We start from the raw sequence: 17,911 nt of genomic DNA, 5'->3' as shown, positions 1-17,911 counted from the left end.
GCGGGGGGGGGGGGGGGGGGGGGGGGGGGGGGGGGGGGGGGGGGGGGGGGGGGGGGGGGGGGGGGGGGGGGTGGATTTTATGGATACTGCTTTTTGCATTTGCAGTGTGTTTTAGCCCTGGATGTTGAGCATTTTTTAGATTCTCTGGCTTACATAGTGTGTATTCCAGTATCTACCCTCTAAAGCTAGCCGTCTTTTAATTATGGATAATTTTAAGCTAAGATAATTTCTGATTCATATCATTAAGCAATTATCTTTTTCAGTTATTTTATTTTCCCTAACTACACCATTGTGGTTTCTTTTATATTTATATTTCTGTAATTTTGAGATAGGATTGACTGTGTAGCTGAGACAAACTTCCTGCCTCCATTTAACGAATGCTGGAATTCCAGACATGATTCGCCATATCCTAACCATGTGCAAATGTTTACCAGGTAGTAGAGAATTCTGTTTTTTTTCTTACAAATTTCTACTTAAAATGCACAGGTTAGGTATTTTCTCATTTTTGTTCTGTTTTTGTTGTATTTTTGAGACAGTTTCTCTGCATAGTCTTGCCTGTCCTGGAACTCACTGTGTGTAGACCAGACTGGCCATGAACTCACAGAGATATATATATATATACCTGCCTCTTCCTCTGCCTCCTGAGTGCTGGAACTAAGGGCATGTACTATTACACCTGGCTATTTTACCTTTTTAATAGTTTTTTTAAAATTTATTTAACTTTATGTGCATTGGTATGACGATGTCAGATTCTCTGGAACTGAAGTTACAGACAGCTGCAAGCCGTCATGTGGGTGGGGAAATGAACTGAGGACCTCTGGAAGAGCAGCCAGTGCTCTTATCCACTTAAGCCATCTTGCCAGCCCCTTTTTAATAGTTGTTTTAATTAAAGTTTAGGATTTTAGTTTTGATTTTAGATGCTTAAAAACAGAGTTGGAGAGATGGCTTGGTGGTCAAGAGAGCTTGCTGTTTCTGCAGAAATGCTGAGTTTGGTTTCTAGTCCCCATTTCAGGTTGCTTTCAATCACAGTTGTAACTCCAGCTCCAAGAAGTCTGCTGCCCTGCCCTGCCCTGCCCTCTTCTCTCTCTCTCTCTCTCTCTCTCTCTCTCTCTCTCTCTCTCTCTCTCTCTCCCCTTTCTTTTGCTTCCTCCCTCCTTCACTTTCCCTCCTTCTCTGTCTCTCTCTTTCTTCCCCTTCTTCTTAAGATAAATCTCATGTAGTCCAGATTGGCCTCATACTCTGCACGTAGTTGAAAATGACCTTGAAGTTTTGATCCTCCTTGCCTGGTATTAAAGACATGCTCCACTGCTCCTGGTTTTAGTGGTGTTGGGTATTGAGTCCAGGATTTTGTGCATGCCATGCAAGCACTGTACCAACTTAGCTACATTCCTAGCCTTCTTTTTCTTTGTAAAAGTAGGAATAACCCTGAGCATGCTTATATAATCCCAGCATTTGAAAAGTAGTGGCAGTAGCTGCATGTGGTAACTCACACCTTTTTTTCTTTTTTTTTTCTTTTTTTTAGTTATAAGCTGTTTGGCCCATTAGCTCAGGCTTCTTATTAACTCTTATAACTTATATTAGCCCATTATTGTCTGTGTTAACCACGTGGCTCGGTACCTTATTCAGTGAAGCAGTCACCTCTTGCTTCTTCTGTGGAATGGTCACAATGACTGTGGACCAAGCCTTCTTCTTCCCAAAATCCTCTTTTCTCATCAACCCACCTCTACTTCCTGTCTGGTTGTCCCTGCCTATACTTCCTGCCTGGCTACTGGCCAGTCAGCATTTATGTAAAATATAGTTGACAGAATATAGATCATTGTACCACACCATTTCCTCCTCTTTAAAAAAAAAAAAAAAAAAACAGGAACTCTGACTCTAATATCCTTTGTTTAGCTTCTCTCCTGACCATTAGCCATAAAAATTTGTATCCAACATTCTAAACAAAGGAAAATATCCATAGTCCATTTTTGCAGAATGTGGGTGCAGTTTTCCAGGCTACTTCCTGCTGGTTGGGGGCGCTGATAATCTTATGGGGACCTAAAGAAAATTTAGAATTATGATCAAGTCCTGACTGGAGTATCCTGTGTGTCTTGATTATCTCAGGCAGCAGGCTTGAATCTGTTCTGGATGTAGAACTCAGACATCCAGGCCATCTGTTCCTACCAGAGATTTCTCAGGTGATCTTCCTTGATCAAACCTGATTTTTCTTAACTCAGAATGAATCCACAGCCTCTTATTTTCTGTGGAAACAAACGCAAAACCTCTTCTCCAAAGTAACATATCTTTTGACTTCAATTTTGAAGTCAAGGCATTTACATAATATTTTTGTTTATTAATCCAGTTAACATATTTAATCTTGTATCCTGCCACATTACTAAAGGTGTTTATCAGCTGTAGGAGTTCTTTGGTAGAGATTTTGGGATTGCTTATGTATACTATCATATCATCTGCAAATAACGAAAGCTTAACTTCTTCCTTTCCAATACGAATCCCCTTGATCCCCTTATGTTGTCTTATTGCTGTTGCTAGAACTTCAAGCACTATATTGAAGAGGTATGGAGAGAGTGGACATCCTTGTCATGTTCCTGATTTTAGTGGGATGGCTTTGAGTTTTTCTCCGTTTAATTTAATGTTAGCTGTCGGCTTGCTGTAAATAGCTTTTATTATATTTACGTATGACCCTTGTATCCCTAATCTCTCCAAGACCTTTATCTAAAGGGGTGTTGAATTTTGTCGAATGCTTTTTCAGCATCTAATGAAATGATCATATGGTTTTTTTCTTTCAGTTTATTAATATGGTGGATTACATTGATAGATTTGCGTATGTTGAACCAGCCCTGCATCTCTGGGATGAAGCCTACTTGATCATAATGGATAATTTTTCTAATGTGTTCTTTTATTCGGTTTGCCAGTATTTTATTGAGAATTTTTGCGTCAATATTCATGAGTGAGATAGGCCTGTAATTCTCTTTCTTGGTTGGGTTTTTGTGTGGTTTTGGTATCAGGGTAACTGTAGCTTCATAAAAGGAATTTGGCAATGACTCTTCTGTTTCTATATTGTGAAATACTTTAAGGAGTATAGGTATTAGCTCTTCTTGGAAGTTCTGGTAGAATTCTGCATTGAAACCATCTGGTCCTGGGCTTTTTTTGGAAGGAAGATTTTTGATAAAAGTTTCTAATTCTTCGCGACTAACAGGTCTATTTAGATCGTTCACCTTGTCTTTGTTTAGCTTTGGTATATGGTACTTACCTAAAAAAAATGTCCATTTCTTTTGCATTTTCCAGTTTTGTGGCATACAGGCTTTTGTAGTAAGATCTGATGATTCTCTGTATTTCCTCTGTGTCTGTGGTTATGTCCCCCTTTTAATTTCTGATCTTATTTATTTGCGTGTTCTCTCTCTGTCGTTTAATTAGTTTAGAATATATACATATTAGAGTACTACTCAGCAGTAAAAAACAAGGACTTCTTGAATTTTGCATGCAAATGGATGGAAATAGAAAACACTACCCTGAGTGAGGTAAGCCAGACCCAAAAAGAGGAACATGGGTGTTGAAATAAGAGCGGCAGGGCTGCGTCCCCAGCACCCCAGCCTCCTGCTAGCTTATGCCCAAAATAACAACACACAAATTGTATTCTTTTAAACACTGCTTGCCCATTATATCTAGCCTCTTCTCGGCTAACTCTCGCACCTGGACTAGCCCATTTCTAATAATGTGTGTAAGCACACCAAGGTGCACTTACCAGGAAGATTCTAGCCTACGTCCATCCTGGGTCGGAGTTTCATTGCGTGTGTCTCTGAGAGCCGAGCTATCTCGCGTCTGTCTGAGGAGTCTTACCTCACTTCCTCTTCCTCCTGTTTACTCCTCACACCTATGTTTTAACCTATCAGGGCAAGCAGTTTCTTTATTTAATTAACCAATGAAATCAACAGATTGATATATGACACTCCCACATCACATGGGATGTACTCACTCATATTTGGTTTCTAGCCATAAATAAAGGACATTGAGCCTATTATTAGTGATCCTAGAGAAGCTAAATAAGAAGGAGACCTCAAAGAAAAACATATAGGCATCTTCCTGAATATTAACCTTCATCAGGCAATGAAAGGAGACAGAGACCCACATTGGAGCACCGGACTGAAATCTCAAGGTCCAAATCAGGAGCAGAAGGAGAGAGAGTACAAGCAAGGAACTCAGGACCGGGAGGGGTGCACCCACACACTGAGACAATGGGGATGTTCTATCGGGAACTCACCAAGGCCAGCTGGCCTGGGTCTGAAAAAGCCTGGGATAAACCTGACTCACTGAACATAGCAAACAGTGAGGACTACTGAGAACTCAAGAACAATGGCAATGGGTTTTTGATCCTACTGCACGTACTGGCTTTGTAGGAGCCTAGACAGTTTGGATGCTCACCTTACTAGACATGGATGGAAGTGGGTGGTCCTTGGACTTCCCACAGGGCAGGGAACCCTGATTGCTCTTTGGGCTGAGGAGGGAGGGGGACTTAATGGGGGGAGGGGGAGGGAAATGGGAGGCTGTGGCGGGGAAGAGACAGAAATCTTTAATAAATAAATAAATTAATAAAAAAAAGAAACCTATAGAAAAGTAAATTTATTACATTAGAAAGCAGCTCCAGTCAATTAAAATTATTAATTGTAATTATTAATACTTTTGTGCAAACCCAGGAGCAAACCCAGAGAACTGTGCATTCCATCACTGAGCGACACTTTCAGCCCTTTGGACTGATATTGAAAGTAAATGCAAAGAAAGGTTACAGTCATAAAAAAGCATGTAACCACATGATAGAGGATGTACCAATTTAGCACTTCGAACCGAAATCACGTAACCATCATGTAATTATCTCCCATTTCTTATTTGTCAGGGTAACATGAAGTAGTTTTTTTTCCCCATAAAGCCATCAGTGACAAGAATAAACCTGTAGTGTCAAGTGTACCCTAATAAAGATGATGAGGAGGACCCATTCTTCACTTATCAGGAAAAAAAAAACATTTATATTTAAATGTCTTTTAGCAGCTATTTCTCCTTCCTCAGTTGTCAAGCAATTTAAAGACAACATAATCATATACAGTATCAAGACTCTCTGTGTATTTTTCATCTTTACGTGGCTTTATTTTAACCTTTGTTTCTTTTATTTTTACTTTTTGGCATTTTTAAGACAGGGTTTCTGTGTATCTTTGTCCTGGAACTCACTCTGTTGACCAAGATGTGCTTGAACTCACAGAGCTCTGCCTGCCTCTGTCTCTCAAGTGCTGGGATTAAATGTGTGTGCTACCACGCCTTGAACTCACAGAGATCTGACTGCCTCTGCCTCCCAAGCCTTGGGATTAAAGGCACATGCCACCACACCTTGAACTCATAGAGGTCTGCTTGCCTCTGGGTGACTCACACCTTTAACCTCATCAGAGGCGGATGGATGTCTGTGAGTTACAGACTAACCTGAGCTATATAGTGAGATCCAGGCCATCCAGAGTTAAATAGTAAGACACTGTCTCAAAAACACTTTAGAAAAACAAGAAAGAAAAGAAAAAGAAAGAAAAGGTTTGTGAGTTCAAGGATAGCCTTAGCAATGTAGAGAAACCTTGTCTAAAAATTTTTGTGTGGGGGTGTATGGGGGGAAGGCAGGGTTTTTCTGTGTAGTCTGGTTGTCCTGGAATTTGTTCTGTAGACCAAGCTGGCCTCGAACTCAGAGATTCGCTTGCCTCTGCCTCCCAAGTGCTGGGATTAAAGGTCTGGACCACCACCACCCGGCCCTGGGTAAACTTTTTAATGCCAAGAAAAAAATGAGGCTTTTATTCTACATATTTTCATATTGCTGTGTCCCTTTTGCTTTGTAGAACTTAACATTGCCAATTAAGTTTATTTGTATGATTTTATGTTACTTTTAAGGGATTATAAAACTTGAGAGAAAAACATAAAGGAAAATTTATTTTCAAAGGACTCTATCTGTGGTTCCTAGCCGCATTTACTTGGGCAGAGCATCATGGCAGGAGGAAGATATAGTAGAGGAGCTTCTTACCTCATAGCAGTTACAAAGCAGAGAATGAGAATAGATGCAAAGGGGCCAGGGCAAGGTATAGCACTCCCAGAATAAACCTCGAGGGACATGTCCTTCAGCTAGCTCCTACCTGTTAAGTTTTCATAACCTCCCAAAATAGCCATATTATCTGGGTTCCCAGTATTCAACTCACAAGCCTTTGATAGAGATTTCATAGTCAAACCATAACAGATTGCTGTTTTCTTTTTCTCCTGATGGAATGTAAACTCCACACATTGAGGTGGTATTAGCTTTTATCTATTAAATACCTGTTAAGTAAATTAATAATAATATAAATCCTCAATAGAGGTATCTGAAATTAAGTAACTAAATAGCAAGTTGTTGACCAAAGCTTGACAGTGTGAAGCTGACTAATCATCACGCAGACAAGACCTCTCATACTGGAAAGTGGGCAGTTCCATCAGGGTGGTTTCTGATCTTTCAGTTATCATGTCTTTTTATAGTAATAATACACAAATATAAATTGAGAAACATTTGTAATGACTTGAGGGTTGTATTTTATTTTATTTTTTTTTCTTTTCATTTTTTTCCAAAATGTGGTTTCTTTGTGCAACAGTCCTGGCTGTCCTGGACTTTTGTAGACCAGACTTGCCTCAAACTCACAGATGCCCTCCTGCTTCTGTCTCCCAGTTGCTGGGATTAAAGGTGTGCACCACCATTACCTGGCTGCACTTTATTATCTTTAAATAAAAAAAAAAGTGTCTGCACCACATATATGGAACTCAGGGGAGAACATTGAAAAGGTTCTCTGTTTATTGTGAGATGAACGCAGGAATCAAATTAAGGTCACCAGACTTGTACAACAAGTGTCCTTGCTCACTGAGCCTCCTCTCTGGGCTGCTGTAGATTCTTAGATAGCCTTGGGAAACATTCATAAGGTTATTGAAGCTGGGCATGGTGACAGTGAGTTCCAGAGAGAGACCCTGTTTCAAAAATCAAAACCAAAACAAATTGTTTATTTACTACTCTTTTCTTGAAAATTTTCTGAATTTCTTTAACTCCTTTTTAAAGAAAAAGGGGTATTTTGTTCAAATTTTCTGGTATGGAATATTCTTTTACTTCTCCAGATTATCACTGAATACTATCATTAACCCTGTTTCAAAATGCTAATTTTCTTTTAGCTCTGGAAAGCAAGATTAAATGGATATGAAGAGGCTCTGAAGATCTTCCAGAAAATAAAGGATGAAAAAAGCCCTGAATGGTCCAAATACTTAGGATTAATCAAAAAATTTGTCACTGATTCCAACGCAGTGGTTCAGTTGAAAGGACTAGAAGCTGCACTTGTCTATGTTGAAAATGCCCATGTTGCAGGAAAGTAAGTAGTTTCTTAATATTCTATAAACATCTCTGTTTAGTGCTACATAGGTAAATGTTTGTGTATTGTAGAGCCTCTACTATAGTTTTAAAATATTCTAGTAGTCTTTCTGTATCTTTAATTAGTCTAAATAGTACATGAAATCTCTAAAGTAGAATAAATGTTTATTTCCATGTGTTTGGGTACATGTGGACATCAGAGGTCAACTTGTGGGAATGAGTTCTTTCATTGACCACTATGTGAGTACCAGAGATCGAACTTAGGTCCGCAGGCTTAGCAGCAGGTACCTTCACACGCTGAGTCATCCAGCTGCTCCTGATTGTCCTCTTGAACTTTTTAGATGAGGATTTTTCAAAACTTGAAGTAACCTTAGTAACTTTTAGAAGTAGTTAATGTGAGGTCATTGTTAAGGACATGTCAGAGCCTCACTGAAGACAAGTGGGCATTATGGAAAACTTCTCTTGAAACTTAAAAGAGTCACTGAACTGGAGAGATGGCTCAGTGTCTAAAAGCACTAACTGCTCTTCCTATTACCCACATGGCAGCTCACAACTATCTGTAGATCTGACACTCTCACACAGACATACATGCAGGCAAAACAACAATGCACATAATAAAAAATAAATATAAAAATAATTAGTTAAAAAAAAACAAACTTACTAGGGTTTTTTTTATTTGTTTGTTTTTACAATTTTGCTTTCCCCTCCAAGATCTTCTGTCTCTTGGGGCAGTGACCTCTACTCTGTGTTTCCTGGCCTATTTGACTTTAGATGTGGATGGCTTCCACTCATTCTCTTTTCTATACTACCTAGTCTTTATGTTATCAGTGAGAAAGAACTTCTATATACAAACTGTTGAGACCTTTAATTATACAAGAAAGATGTGTTTACTTCAAAGACCATGCTAGTGAGCATCGTCAGTTTGAGGAGTTTGACGGTTTGGTTAACGAGAACCAACAATAATAAAATGATCACTTTTATATTTCATTTTTCTTTTCATATTAGAAACTGCTTTTTTGACATGCTCCCTGTAGCTCTAACCTGTTTTGTTCCTCTTGCTCTGAGAATTATGTAATTACAAGGCATTCACTGCAGTAAAGTTACTACAGTGTTCTACTAAGAAGTTGAGGAGTCTTTCCTTATTAAAGATATATTCCCCCATTGTGTAAATAAATTGTTTAAAAATGTTTAAAATAGCATCAGTATTTGGAAAAGCAAGCATTCTATAATCCTGTTACTAACCCAAAAGACCAGCTTTCAATGTTACCCCCCAGCGGTCAAAAAAACCTCCACAGTATAGCAAAACTGAACTTAAGAGTTTTCTGTCTGAGTAGTAAAGACTCAAATACATGATATGAGGGTCATTTTCTTTTATTATTCTGCAGCTCTAATTCCTTGCTATAACTGTCTTCTAATTCTCATTAGTCCATTCATTTTTCTGTTTCAGTTCTCTCTTGCTTCTTTGTTCACCTAGCTTAAATACCTTTCTTTTTTTACAGGAGGCTTGAGGCAATAAGAAAAAAGTTGTAAGAATTACATCTCATTGATCATAGCACAGTCCTTGGGGAAACAATAAGGACAGAGGCATTTACCACACAAGGTTTCAATGTTTCTAGTTTAATACTGACCAGAGGCTGGGGGCATAGTGCCTGATGAGACAAGCTGCAAGATATAGGTCTTTACCAGCCAGACTTGGCACACAAAGAATTGGCATGATTTTTTAGGTTGCTTTCTGTTGTTAATCTTGGTTAGATATCTGCAACTCTGACTGTGTGCATATCTATAAAGTTTTTAACTTACGGTCCATTTACATAAACATTCAGTCTAGTTTGAACTTTCTCTGAGATAAAAAATGAGCTAATTGTGTGTAGTTTGAGTAAATGGAACAAATCAGTCTTTTAAGTGTCTTTACATTTCTCTTGGGACAATAGATTTAGTTATGAAACATATCATAGTATATTTTCTATACATCAAAATTATACAGCTTAATGAGAAGTCATCTTCCTGACCACCCACAGATATATGTACCCATAAGATTGAGATGCAATCATGAGATTACATATCGCATCATATGCGATTATACACTACAGTGTAGGTATTGGGGAGACACTGTAGCTGCTTTTGCACATGTGAGATTACAGACAGAAGCAACAGTTTCCAGAGTTGGTGGTCCCACAGGCCTTTCCCAGATGGGATTCTCCTCTATCAGAGAACCATTCCTCTGGGGGATTGACATCTGAACACTAGTTGTCACCTGCTGCAACTCCCACAGCCTCCGACGTAATTCTGCTTAAAGTGTATAACTTTACATGGGGTTTGTATAACCCCATGTAAGACAGGCTCTACACACACTCTAAAGAAGGTCTGCAAGGATAGATGTAGTTTCTCTGTATCATAAGGCTGCAGGAAATGGCTGGGCAGTCATGGCTTAGGCTTTTAATCCCAGCACTCAGGTGGCACAAGTAGATGGATCTCTGTTAGTTCAAGGCCAGCCTGGTCTACAAAGTGAGTTCCAGGACAGCCAGAGTTGTTACTCTGTCAAAAAACAAAACCCTATGTCAGAAAACAAAACCCTGTGTCAAAAAACAAAAACAAACAAGATTGTAAGGAGTATTTAAGGAAAGTTTTCAATTGAATTTTCTACACTTACAAAATGAAATTATAGTGAGGCATGTCTTTTGTGAATTACAGTTTATCTCTTTTTATTTAAACATCCTTGTGTGTGGCATTTACAGAACCACAGGAGAAGTTGTATCAGGTGTTGTAAGTAAAGTCTTCAACCAACCTAAAGCCAAAGCCAAGGAGTTGGGCATAGAGATTTGCCTCATGTACATAGAGATTGAAAAAGGAGAGTCTGTACAAGAAGAGCTCTTAAAGGGCCTGGATAATAAGAACCCCAAGATCATAGTGGCCTGTACAGAAACACTAAGGAAAGCCTTAAGGTAAGTTTTAGTTCTTTTAATATGCCGACTGAATTTGAGCTCCAGATATAAACAGAAATGGGGACTGTTGAACTTGTAATTTCATCCTTCAGGCATGTTAGGTTATTTGCTCTAAATTCCTTCCCACTGAAAGTGAGCAGGGAACACTGCCGTCTTATTTGAGAATTGGCTTTTTTGTAGAAAAGCATTCCTAATATTTTTAAGCAGTTTTCTCTTACTAGCTTCTAGAATAAACTTAAGTTAGCTATAAAGACATATTTGTATGGGTGTGAGGGGCAAACCTTTGTTTGAGGCCTTTTTGGTAAACATCAAAAATAAATTGTTCTACAGTCGATCTGATGTAAAAATAACAATAACTTATATATGCTGTGTGTTTAGTCCTAGAATTCTTACTGAACACTGAATTTCTTTATATATATACTGCCCTTTCAGAGATGAGTGGCTAAGATTTGGTAGAGTGTTCTGACTTTGGTAAATCACTAATTCTGATTAAGTAGACTTAGGTCCTCCTCTTCTTCCATAGGAGGAGTATCATTTAGTTACATCCCAAATCTAGGCAATTCTTCAGTCTCATATCCTGTCTCCAATTATTGTCCAATGTTAGCTACTTTAGAAAGTGTACTAATGAACTCTCAGGATGAAGATCGTTCCTTGGCAACACTTTTAATTTGGTTTATGACTCACATCTTGGAGACAGTTGTCTTAACATGTTTATTTTATATGAAACTATCTGCATTCTTGATTTTGTTTAACTAGCCTTGACTTATGTTCTCTTTTGCCTGATTTTATCTAGATTTTTGTGTGATAAAAATTTCCTTTTTTAAGTTAAATTATATTTATTAATGCATGTGTACACAATGCATGACTGGGAGTGCGTCACGAGAGTGCCAGGGCATGTGTGTAGAGGGCAGGCGTCAGGGGCAACTTTAAGGAGTCAATTTTCAGGTCAGGCAAGTGCTTTAAACCCACTGACACATCTTACTTTTACATCCCAGTAAAAATTTCTTTATATCCATTCTTTTGTGCTATATATAGTAAGCATGTGGAGTTTTGTCTTTTGGCTTTGTTTTGCTTTCAAGACAGGGTCTCTCCCCTTCGCCCAAGCTGGTCTTAGACTCATGGCATCTCTTCTACCTCTGTCTCTGAAGTGCCAAGATTACAAGCATAAGTCACCATATTTGGCAGAATGTGTAAATAATTGTCTCATTTTTGCCATTTTAGAAAGTTATCAAATTAAGCCACAAGCACTAACTACTCTAGATATTGCCAGCCTGCCCTCAACTGTGTGCTCAATAAAGTGTTCTTTCTTTCTTTCTTTCTTTCTTTCTTTCTTTCTTTCTTTCTTTCTTTCTTTCTTTCTTTCTTTCCTTTCTTTCTTTCTTTAAAAAAGGGCTGTAGAAATGGCTCAGAGGTTAAGAGCACTGGCTGTTCTTCCAGAGGTCCTGAGTTCAGTTCCCAGCAACCACATGGTTGCTCACAACCATCTATAATGAGAGCTGTATGTGCCAAAAGAACATTGTATGCATAATAAATAAATGCATCTTTTTTAAAAAAGTAGAATAAGAAATTTAATGAATTTGCAGACTCTGCTTGTACCACTAGATTTTTTGTTCTAATCTTTTATGTGTTTTATCTGTATGTATGTATGTATACTATGTATATTATACTGCTTTTAAATTAAGAATTTCTGTTTTATATACGTATATACTATAGTAATTTTACCTTTAAACTGACTAGGAGAATAAGGATAGGAAAGAGTAAGTTCTGTTTATATCCTTTATATAATCATTATTTGCAGTATTTGTATAGTCATTATTATTTTCAGTGTCTAGGGAAAAGAAATCTGGGAATTCCCATGTCCTAGAAAAGCATACTCTAGCCTTCTTATTGATGGTGATGAGCTGTAGTCTACCTTTGTAATTGCTGTGGGTTTTTCCCTAAAGTGTTTCAGAATGTGAAGTAGTGCTTTAGGACACTGCTTGTTTCAAGGTGCCATGGCCTCCTAGAGCTAATCATTAGTGACAGCTTTAGGAGGCAAAAAAAAAACATTCCGTCATCCCTACAACAGGTTTTTTGTATTTTGTTCTGTTTTGGTTTTTTTTTTGGGGGGGTGTAGCTTTGGAGCCTGTCCTGGAACTAGCTCTCTAGACTAGGCTGGCCTCGAACTCACAGAGATCCACCTGCCCTGCCTCCCAAGTGCTGAGATTAAAGGTGTGTGCTCTACCACCCGGCTCCCTACAACAGGTTTATAGAAACCTTTTTTTTTTTTTTTTTTTTTTTACTTTTCAACTTTCATTCATTCTTTCATTTTTAGTGTTTTGATCAAGGACTCAGGTAGCTCCTGCTTGCCTGAAACTTGCTATGTAGCTGAGGATGACCATGAACTCTGATCCTCCTCCTCCTACCTCTCAAGTACTAAAATTACAGGTGTGTGCTAAGATGCCTAACTTTTTTTTGTTTACTATCAAAATTAGGTTTTGTTTTGTTCATGTATCTATTTTCCATGTGGATGTGCTTCATCTCTTTTATTCTATCTTTTAAAAATGGGTCATGATAGAGAAACAAAAATGCATTAGATGAACCATTACAATGTATTTCTTTTGTTCATTTGTTTATCACTGGTACTGGGAATTTTACCCAGAATGTCACATGTTAGACAAATATTTTACCACTGACATACATTCCCGTTCAGAAATAGTGATGTAAGAAAGCATCTGCTTTTTGTTGTCTGTACTTTAGGACTATGTAAGATATCTTGAGTATTAGTTCTTCAGACACCAAGTTAAATAATTCTCAAAAAAAAAAAAAAGTGATTTAAGAGCACTATAATTTCTCATCTGTCCTTTAGTCTTGTAGGTCAGCTAAACTAAGATAAAAATGTTATTTTTCTAATAATATGAAGTAGTTGTGTTCCTTTATTTGTGGGTGTGGGGCTGGAGAAATGGCTCAGCAGTGAAGAGAACTTGGTTCTCATGCAGATGACTAGGTTCAGTTCCCAGCACCGACATGGTATCTTACAGATATCCATAATTCCAGTCCTAGGAAACCTGACACTCTTCTCACATCCTTAGGCATTAGACACACACATGGTACAAATTATACATGCAGGCAAAACACTCATACACATAAAAATAAAATAGATCTGAAAGAGTACTTTTTATTTTGTTCATTTTGTTCTCTACTTTGAAACAGGATCCAAACTGGCCTAGAAATTTCTATGTAGCCCAAGCTGGCCTCAGATTCCTGATTTTCCTATTAATATGTGATTACAAGTGTGACCCACCACACATGATTTTTTTTTTCGAGACAGGGTTTCTCTGTGGCTTTGGAGCCTGTCCTGGAACTAGCTCTGTAGACCAGGCTGGTCTTGAACTCACAGAGATCCGCCTGCCTCTGCCTCCCGAGTGCTGGGATTAAAGGCGTGCGCCACCATAGCCCGGCCTCACACATGATTTTTAAAGTCCATTTTAGAGAAAATCTTAGAGATCTATTTATTTTCCTGTTATGCTATCTAAATAATGATGACATTGGCATTTATGCCCTGGCAATGCTGAAGCATTCATGGGCAGCTTGTATATGGCGATTGTATTGAACTTGTTCATGTTGGGTTTCATGGTCTACTCTGATGAGGACGACTGACCAAGTCTCTTACTTCTATATGATGATACCTTTTTGAAAATCACTTTCTGGGGAAAGAATTTAACATTTTAATCTGTAGTATGCTGTAATATATATTGCTGAGCAATTTTATTACATTTGTGCAAGTGAGATATATTACATACAAGTTAATATTATATTTTAACTAATTATAGTAGGTACTATCACCTGAAGTCTTAGCACTTGGGATACTATGACAGGAGAATCACCAAAAGTGCCCTAGGCTTCAGAGTGAGAATCTTTCTTAAAACTAAATGAGTGAAAGACCCAAATATATTTGAATCCTATTACTCATTCTGAAATTCAATCTTTTATAACTGAATCCTTCCTGTTCCAGAATTTGCTATTTATACATGTTAAGAATAAGATCAGGCCGGGTGGTAGTGGCACACATCATTAATTGCAGTATTTGGGAGTGAGAGGCAGGTGGATGGCTGTGAGTTCAAGGCCGGCCTGGTCTACAGAGGGAGTTACTGCTAGGGCTATTACATAGAGAAGCCCTGTCTTGATAAACCAAAAATGAAAAAGAAAAAAAACAAGCACACAGAACAAACCAGAAAGCTAATATTAGAACTGAGTATGTTGGTATACATCTGTAGTCATAGCATTTGGAAGCTGAGATGGGAAGATCATGAGTTTGAGGCTAGTCTGGGCTATATAGCAACACTCAATCTCAATACTAATATTGGTCAAAAGTCAGAATGCAAACATTTCCCATGGGGTGGGGAGAAGAAAGAGTTAAATGGATACAGGGTTGTTTTAGTTACTTTGCTGTTATTGTGAAGAGACACCATGACCAAATCAACTTATAAAAGAAAGCATTAATTGGGAGCTTGCTTATATTTTTAAATGGTGAGTCCATAATCTTCATGATGGGGAGCAAGGCAGGCATGGAGAGAGATTTGGGGAGGGAACCTGGTGTCCTCAAAGCCCACTCCCAGTGACACACTTTTTGTTTGGCCATTCTCATTCAAACCACTACAGAGGTACATTATGTTAGTTGAAAAATCAGAAATGAGATATATTCATTGCTATAACTCAAGCCTATCTTTGGTTATTAGAAAATTCATTTGAAAAATGTTAATATTATTTTTTGCTCTAGACACTAAATAATCTTAAGAATGATAGCTAAATATTTTGTATATGTAGATATGGATGGATGGATGGATGGATGAATGGATAGATAGATAGATAGATAGATAGATAGATAGATAGATAGATAGCTGGGAATCCCATTTGTTACCTTAAGGATAATTTAACCTATTAATATGTGATTGATTTGTTTTGAGACAGGATCTCTTTATTTAACCCTGGCTGTCTTAGAACTCACCATATAGACCAGGCTGGCCTTGAACTCACAGAGACCCTTTCTCTACCTCCTGAGCTGGGACTGTAGGCGATTGTCACCACAGTGGGTGCCATATATGATTTGGAGCTATACATGCTCAATGAAACATGACATGTTGACAGTTTTTCCCCAAATTTTTCACTTGCAGTGAATTTGGTTCCAAAATCATCTTACTTAAGCCAATTATTAAAGTATTGCCAAAACTGTTTGAATCTCGAGACAAGGCTGTACGGGATGAAGCCAAACTAATTGCTGTAGAGATTTATCGATGGATTCGAGATGCCCTGAGACACCCATTACAAAATATAAATTCTGTCCAGGTAAGGCACAGATTTCTTTGGTCATTTTTGCATAAGGGTAATATAGAGATACTTCCTATTTGTAATTGTTAATATTCTATCCTTACACATACTTATTTTTTATTTTTAAGATTTAAATAAGTTAAATTCCTGAGCATAGACTTTTGCTGTTACTGTCTATTTCTCTGTCTCTCTGTTAGGGAACAAGTCCTGAGTCTTGTGCATATTAAACAAAACTAAGTTTTGTTTTATTCAGGTGTTATGAAACATTTCTGCCCTTGGACCCCAGTCCTACTAGCATTAAGCCTGTAGCAGTTGGAAGATCCCTTTATGATTCTGTGGAGGAGCAGGGCTCCCGTATTTGGGTGAAAAAGTTCTATCACATAGTTGTTTTTTGAGCTCTTTTGATAATATAGCATATTTGAATTTTTAAACTAGTGATAGTGTCTTAAAATAATAGATTTGGGGAACTAAGGAGATGTTTCAGAGGTTAAGGGCATTTGCAGCTCTTGCAAAGCTAACCCCTACATAGCTGTTTAAAATTCTTTGTGACTCTAGTTCCAGGTGACCTTCTGGCCTCTGCACGCACCAGACACACAAAGAAGTGCACTTGCATGCTTGAAGGCAAAATACTCATACGTAAAAAAGAAATTTTTTTTTAAAAAAGGATTTTTATTTTTAGTGCTTAGACATAAATCTTCAGTGTGGTAATGTCAGTTGATTTGACTTATGCTACAAAATACAGCTTCTATTTGTCTTTTATTAGTTTCCCTATTAGTACCGTGTAAACAGCAAGTGAGTTCTAATATATCAGTAAGTACAAGCATTATGTTCTCTAACAGTGGGATATAAATTTAAAAACTTTAAGATACTTTGTTAATGCTTGCAGTTGAAAGAATTAGAAGAAGAATGGGTCAAGCTGCCAACGGGTGCTCCTAAACCAAGTCGGTTTCTCCGTTCCCAACAAGAACTAGAAGCTAAACTGGAACAGCAGCAGTCGGCTGGCGGAGATGCAGAGGGAGGTGAGACAGTTTTAACACAGTCTCTATGAAAATGAGTGAGAATTATTGCTGCCACAACAAATCATATTCACTAGGCATCTCTTAGAGAACCGCTTTTAATAAAATCTGAGTCATTTGTGCTACTGAATAACTCTAGTCTCTTTTCTATAACAATTTCATCGTGGGAGATGAGATGGATCAGCCAGTGATCAAGAGCATTTACTGCTCTTTGAGAGGACCCAGGTTTGATTCCCATCACTCTCATGGTGACTCAACCCATCTATACTTCCATTTCCAGGGAATCTAACCCTCTCTTGTCCTCCTTGGGCACTGCATGCACGTATGCACATAGTGCAGTGACATCTATTCAGGCAAAACAGTCATATGTATGAAATAAATTTTAAAAAAATTTATCAGAGATATGAAAAGGTAACTAGTAAATAATACTATTTTATTTTGGTGTGTGTGTCTGTCAGAGACAGAGACAGAGACAGAGAGAGAGAGAGAGAGAGAGAGAGAGAGAGAGAGAGAACTCATATATGACAGTACATGAATAGAGGCTAGAAGACAACCTTCAGTTGTTGGTCTTCACCTTTCCACTTTTTTTAAAAAAAAGTTACTACTTTTAAATTACTTTAGTTTTTGTTGTGTGTCTGTCTGTCCCTGAAAGTATATGCCACATGTGTGTTGGTATCAGAAATAGTTGTCAGATTTTATGAAATGGAATTTAAAGTCAGTTATGATCTACCCACTGTGGGTGTAGGGAACTGAACTTGGGTCCCCAGCAAAAGCAGCAAGCACTCTAAACTGCTGAGCCAGCAGCCTACCTGGTTTTAAGGCTCAGTCTCTTCAGCCAGGCAAGTGGCCCATGAGCTTCTTCCATCTCCCTGAAGGTGCTGAGATTACAGGTGCTTGTAGGACTGAGTCTGGCTCAGATCATCAAGCTGATACAGCAAATGCTTTTGCCCACTGAGTCATTTCCCCATCTCAAAAAAAAAAATGTTTTTAAGTTCTATTTTGTTTTCTCTTCAAAGGTGGTGATGATGGTGATGAGGCACCACAGATAGATGCTTATGAGCTTTTGGAAGCAGTAGAGATCCTTTCCAAACTTCCCAAAGACTTTTATGACAAAATTGTAAGTAATGCTTAAATTTCTTTTTTTTTTTTTTTTTTTTTTGTTTTTCGAGACAGGGTTTCTCTGTGGTTTTGGTGCTTGGCGTCCTGGAACTTGCTCTTTTAGACCCGGCTGGTCTCGAACTCACACAGAT

The 17,911-nt window shown here is 38.1% G+C and overlaps 1 protein-coding gene across 1 annotated transcript in view; it reads left to right on the top strand.

Annotated features, from left to right (window-relative positions):
• Window positions 1–17,911, top strand: part of Ckap5 (cytoskeleton associated protein 5) — an 80,938-nt gene that overhangs the window by 1,359 nt on the left and 61,668 nt on the right. Inside the window, exons 2-6 of the mRNA XM_050124298.1 lie at window positions 7,204–7,397; window positions 10,132–10,338; window positions 15,492–15,663; window positions 16,532–16,664; window positions 17,678–17,787. Of these exons, the coding sequence (XP_049980255.1) occupies window positions 7,204–7,397; window positions 10,132–10,338; window positions 15,492–15,663; window positions 16,532–16,664; window positions 17,678–17,787 (816 nt within the window). The remainder of the gene's footprint in view (window positions 1–7,203; window positions 7,398–10,131; window positions 10,339–15,491; window positions 15,664–16,531; window positions 16,665–17,677; window positions 17,788–17,911) is intronic.

Source organism: Alexandromys fortis, unplaced genomic scaffold (genome assembly GCF_014885135.2).
Source record: "Alexandromys fortis isolate MF-2015 unplaced genomic scaffold, M_Fortis_MF-2015_v1.1 scaffold_222, whole genome shotgun sequence".
In the NCBI taxonomy this organism is placed as follows: domain Eukaryota; kingdom Metazoa; phylum Chordata; class Mammalia; order Rodentia; family Cricetidae; genus Alexandromys; species Alexandromys fortis.
The sequence above is the reverse complement of the archived record's forward strand: the minus strand, read 5'-3'. Positions and strand labels throughout refer to the sequence as shown.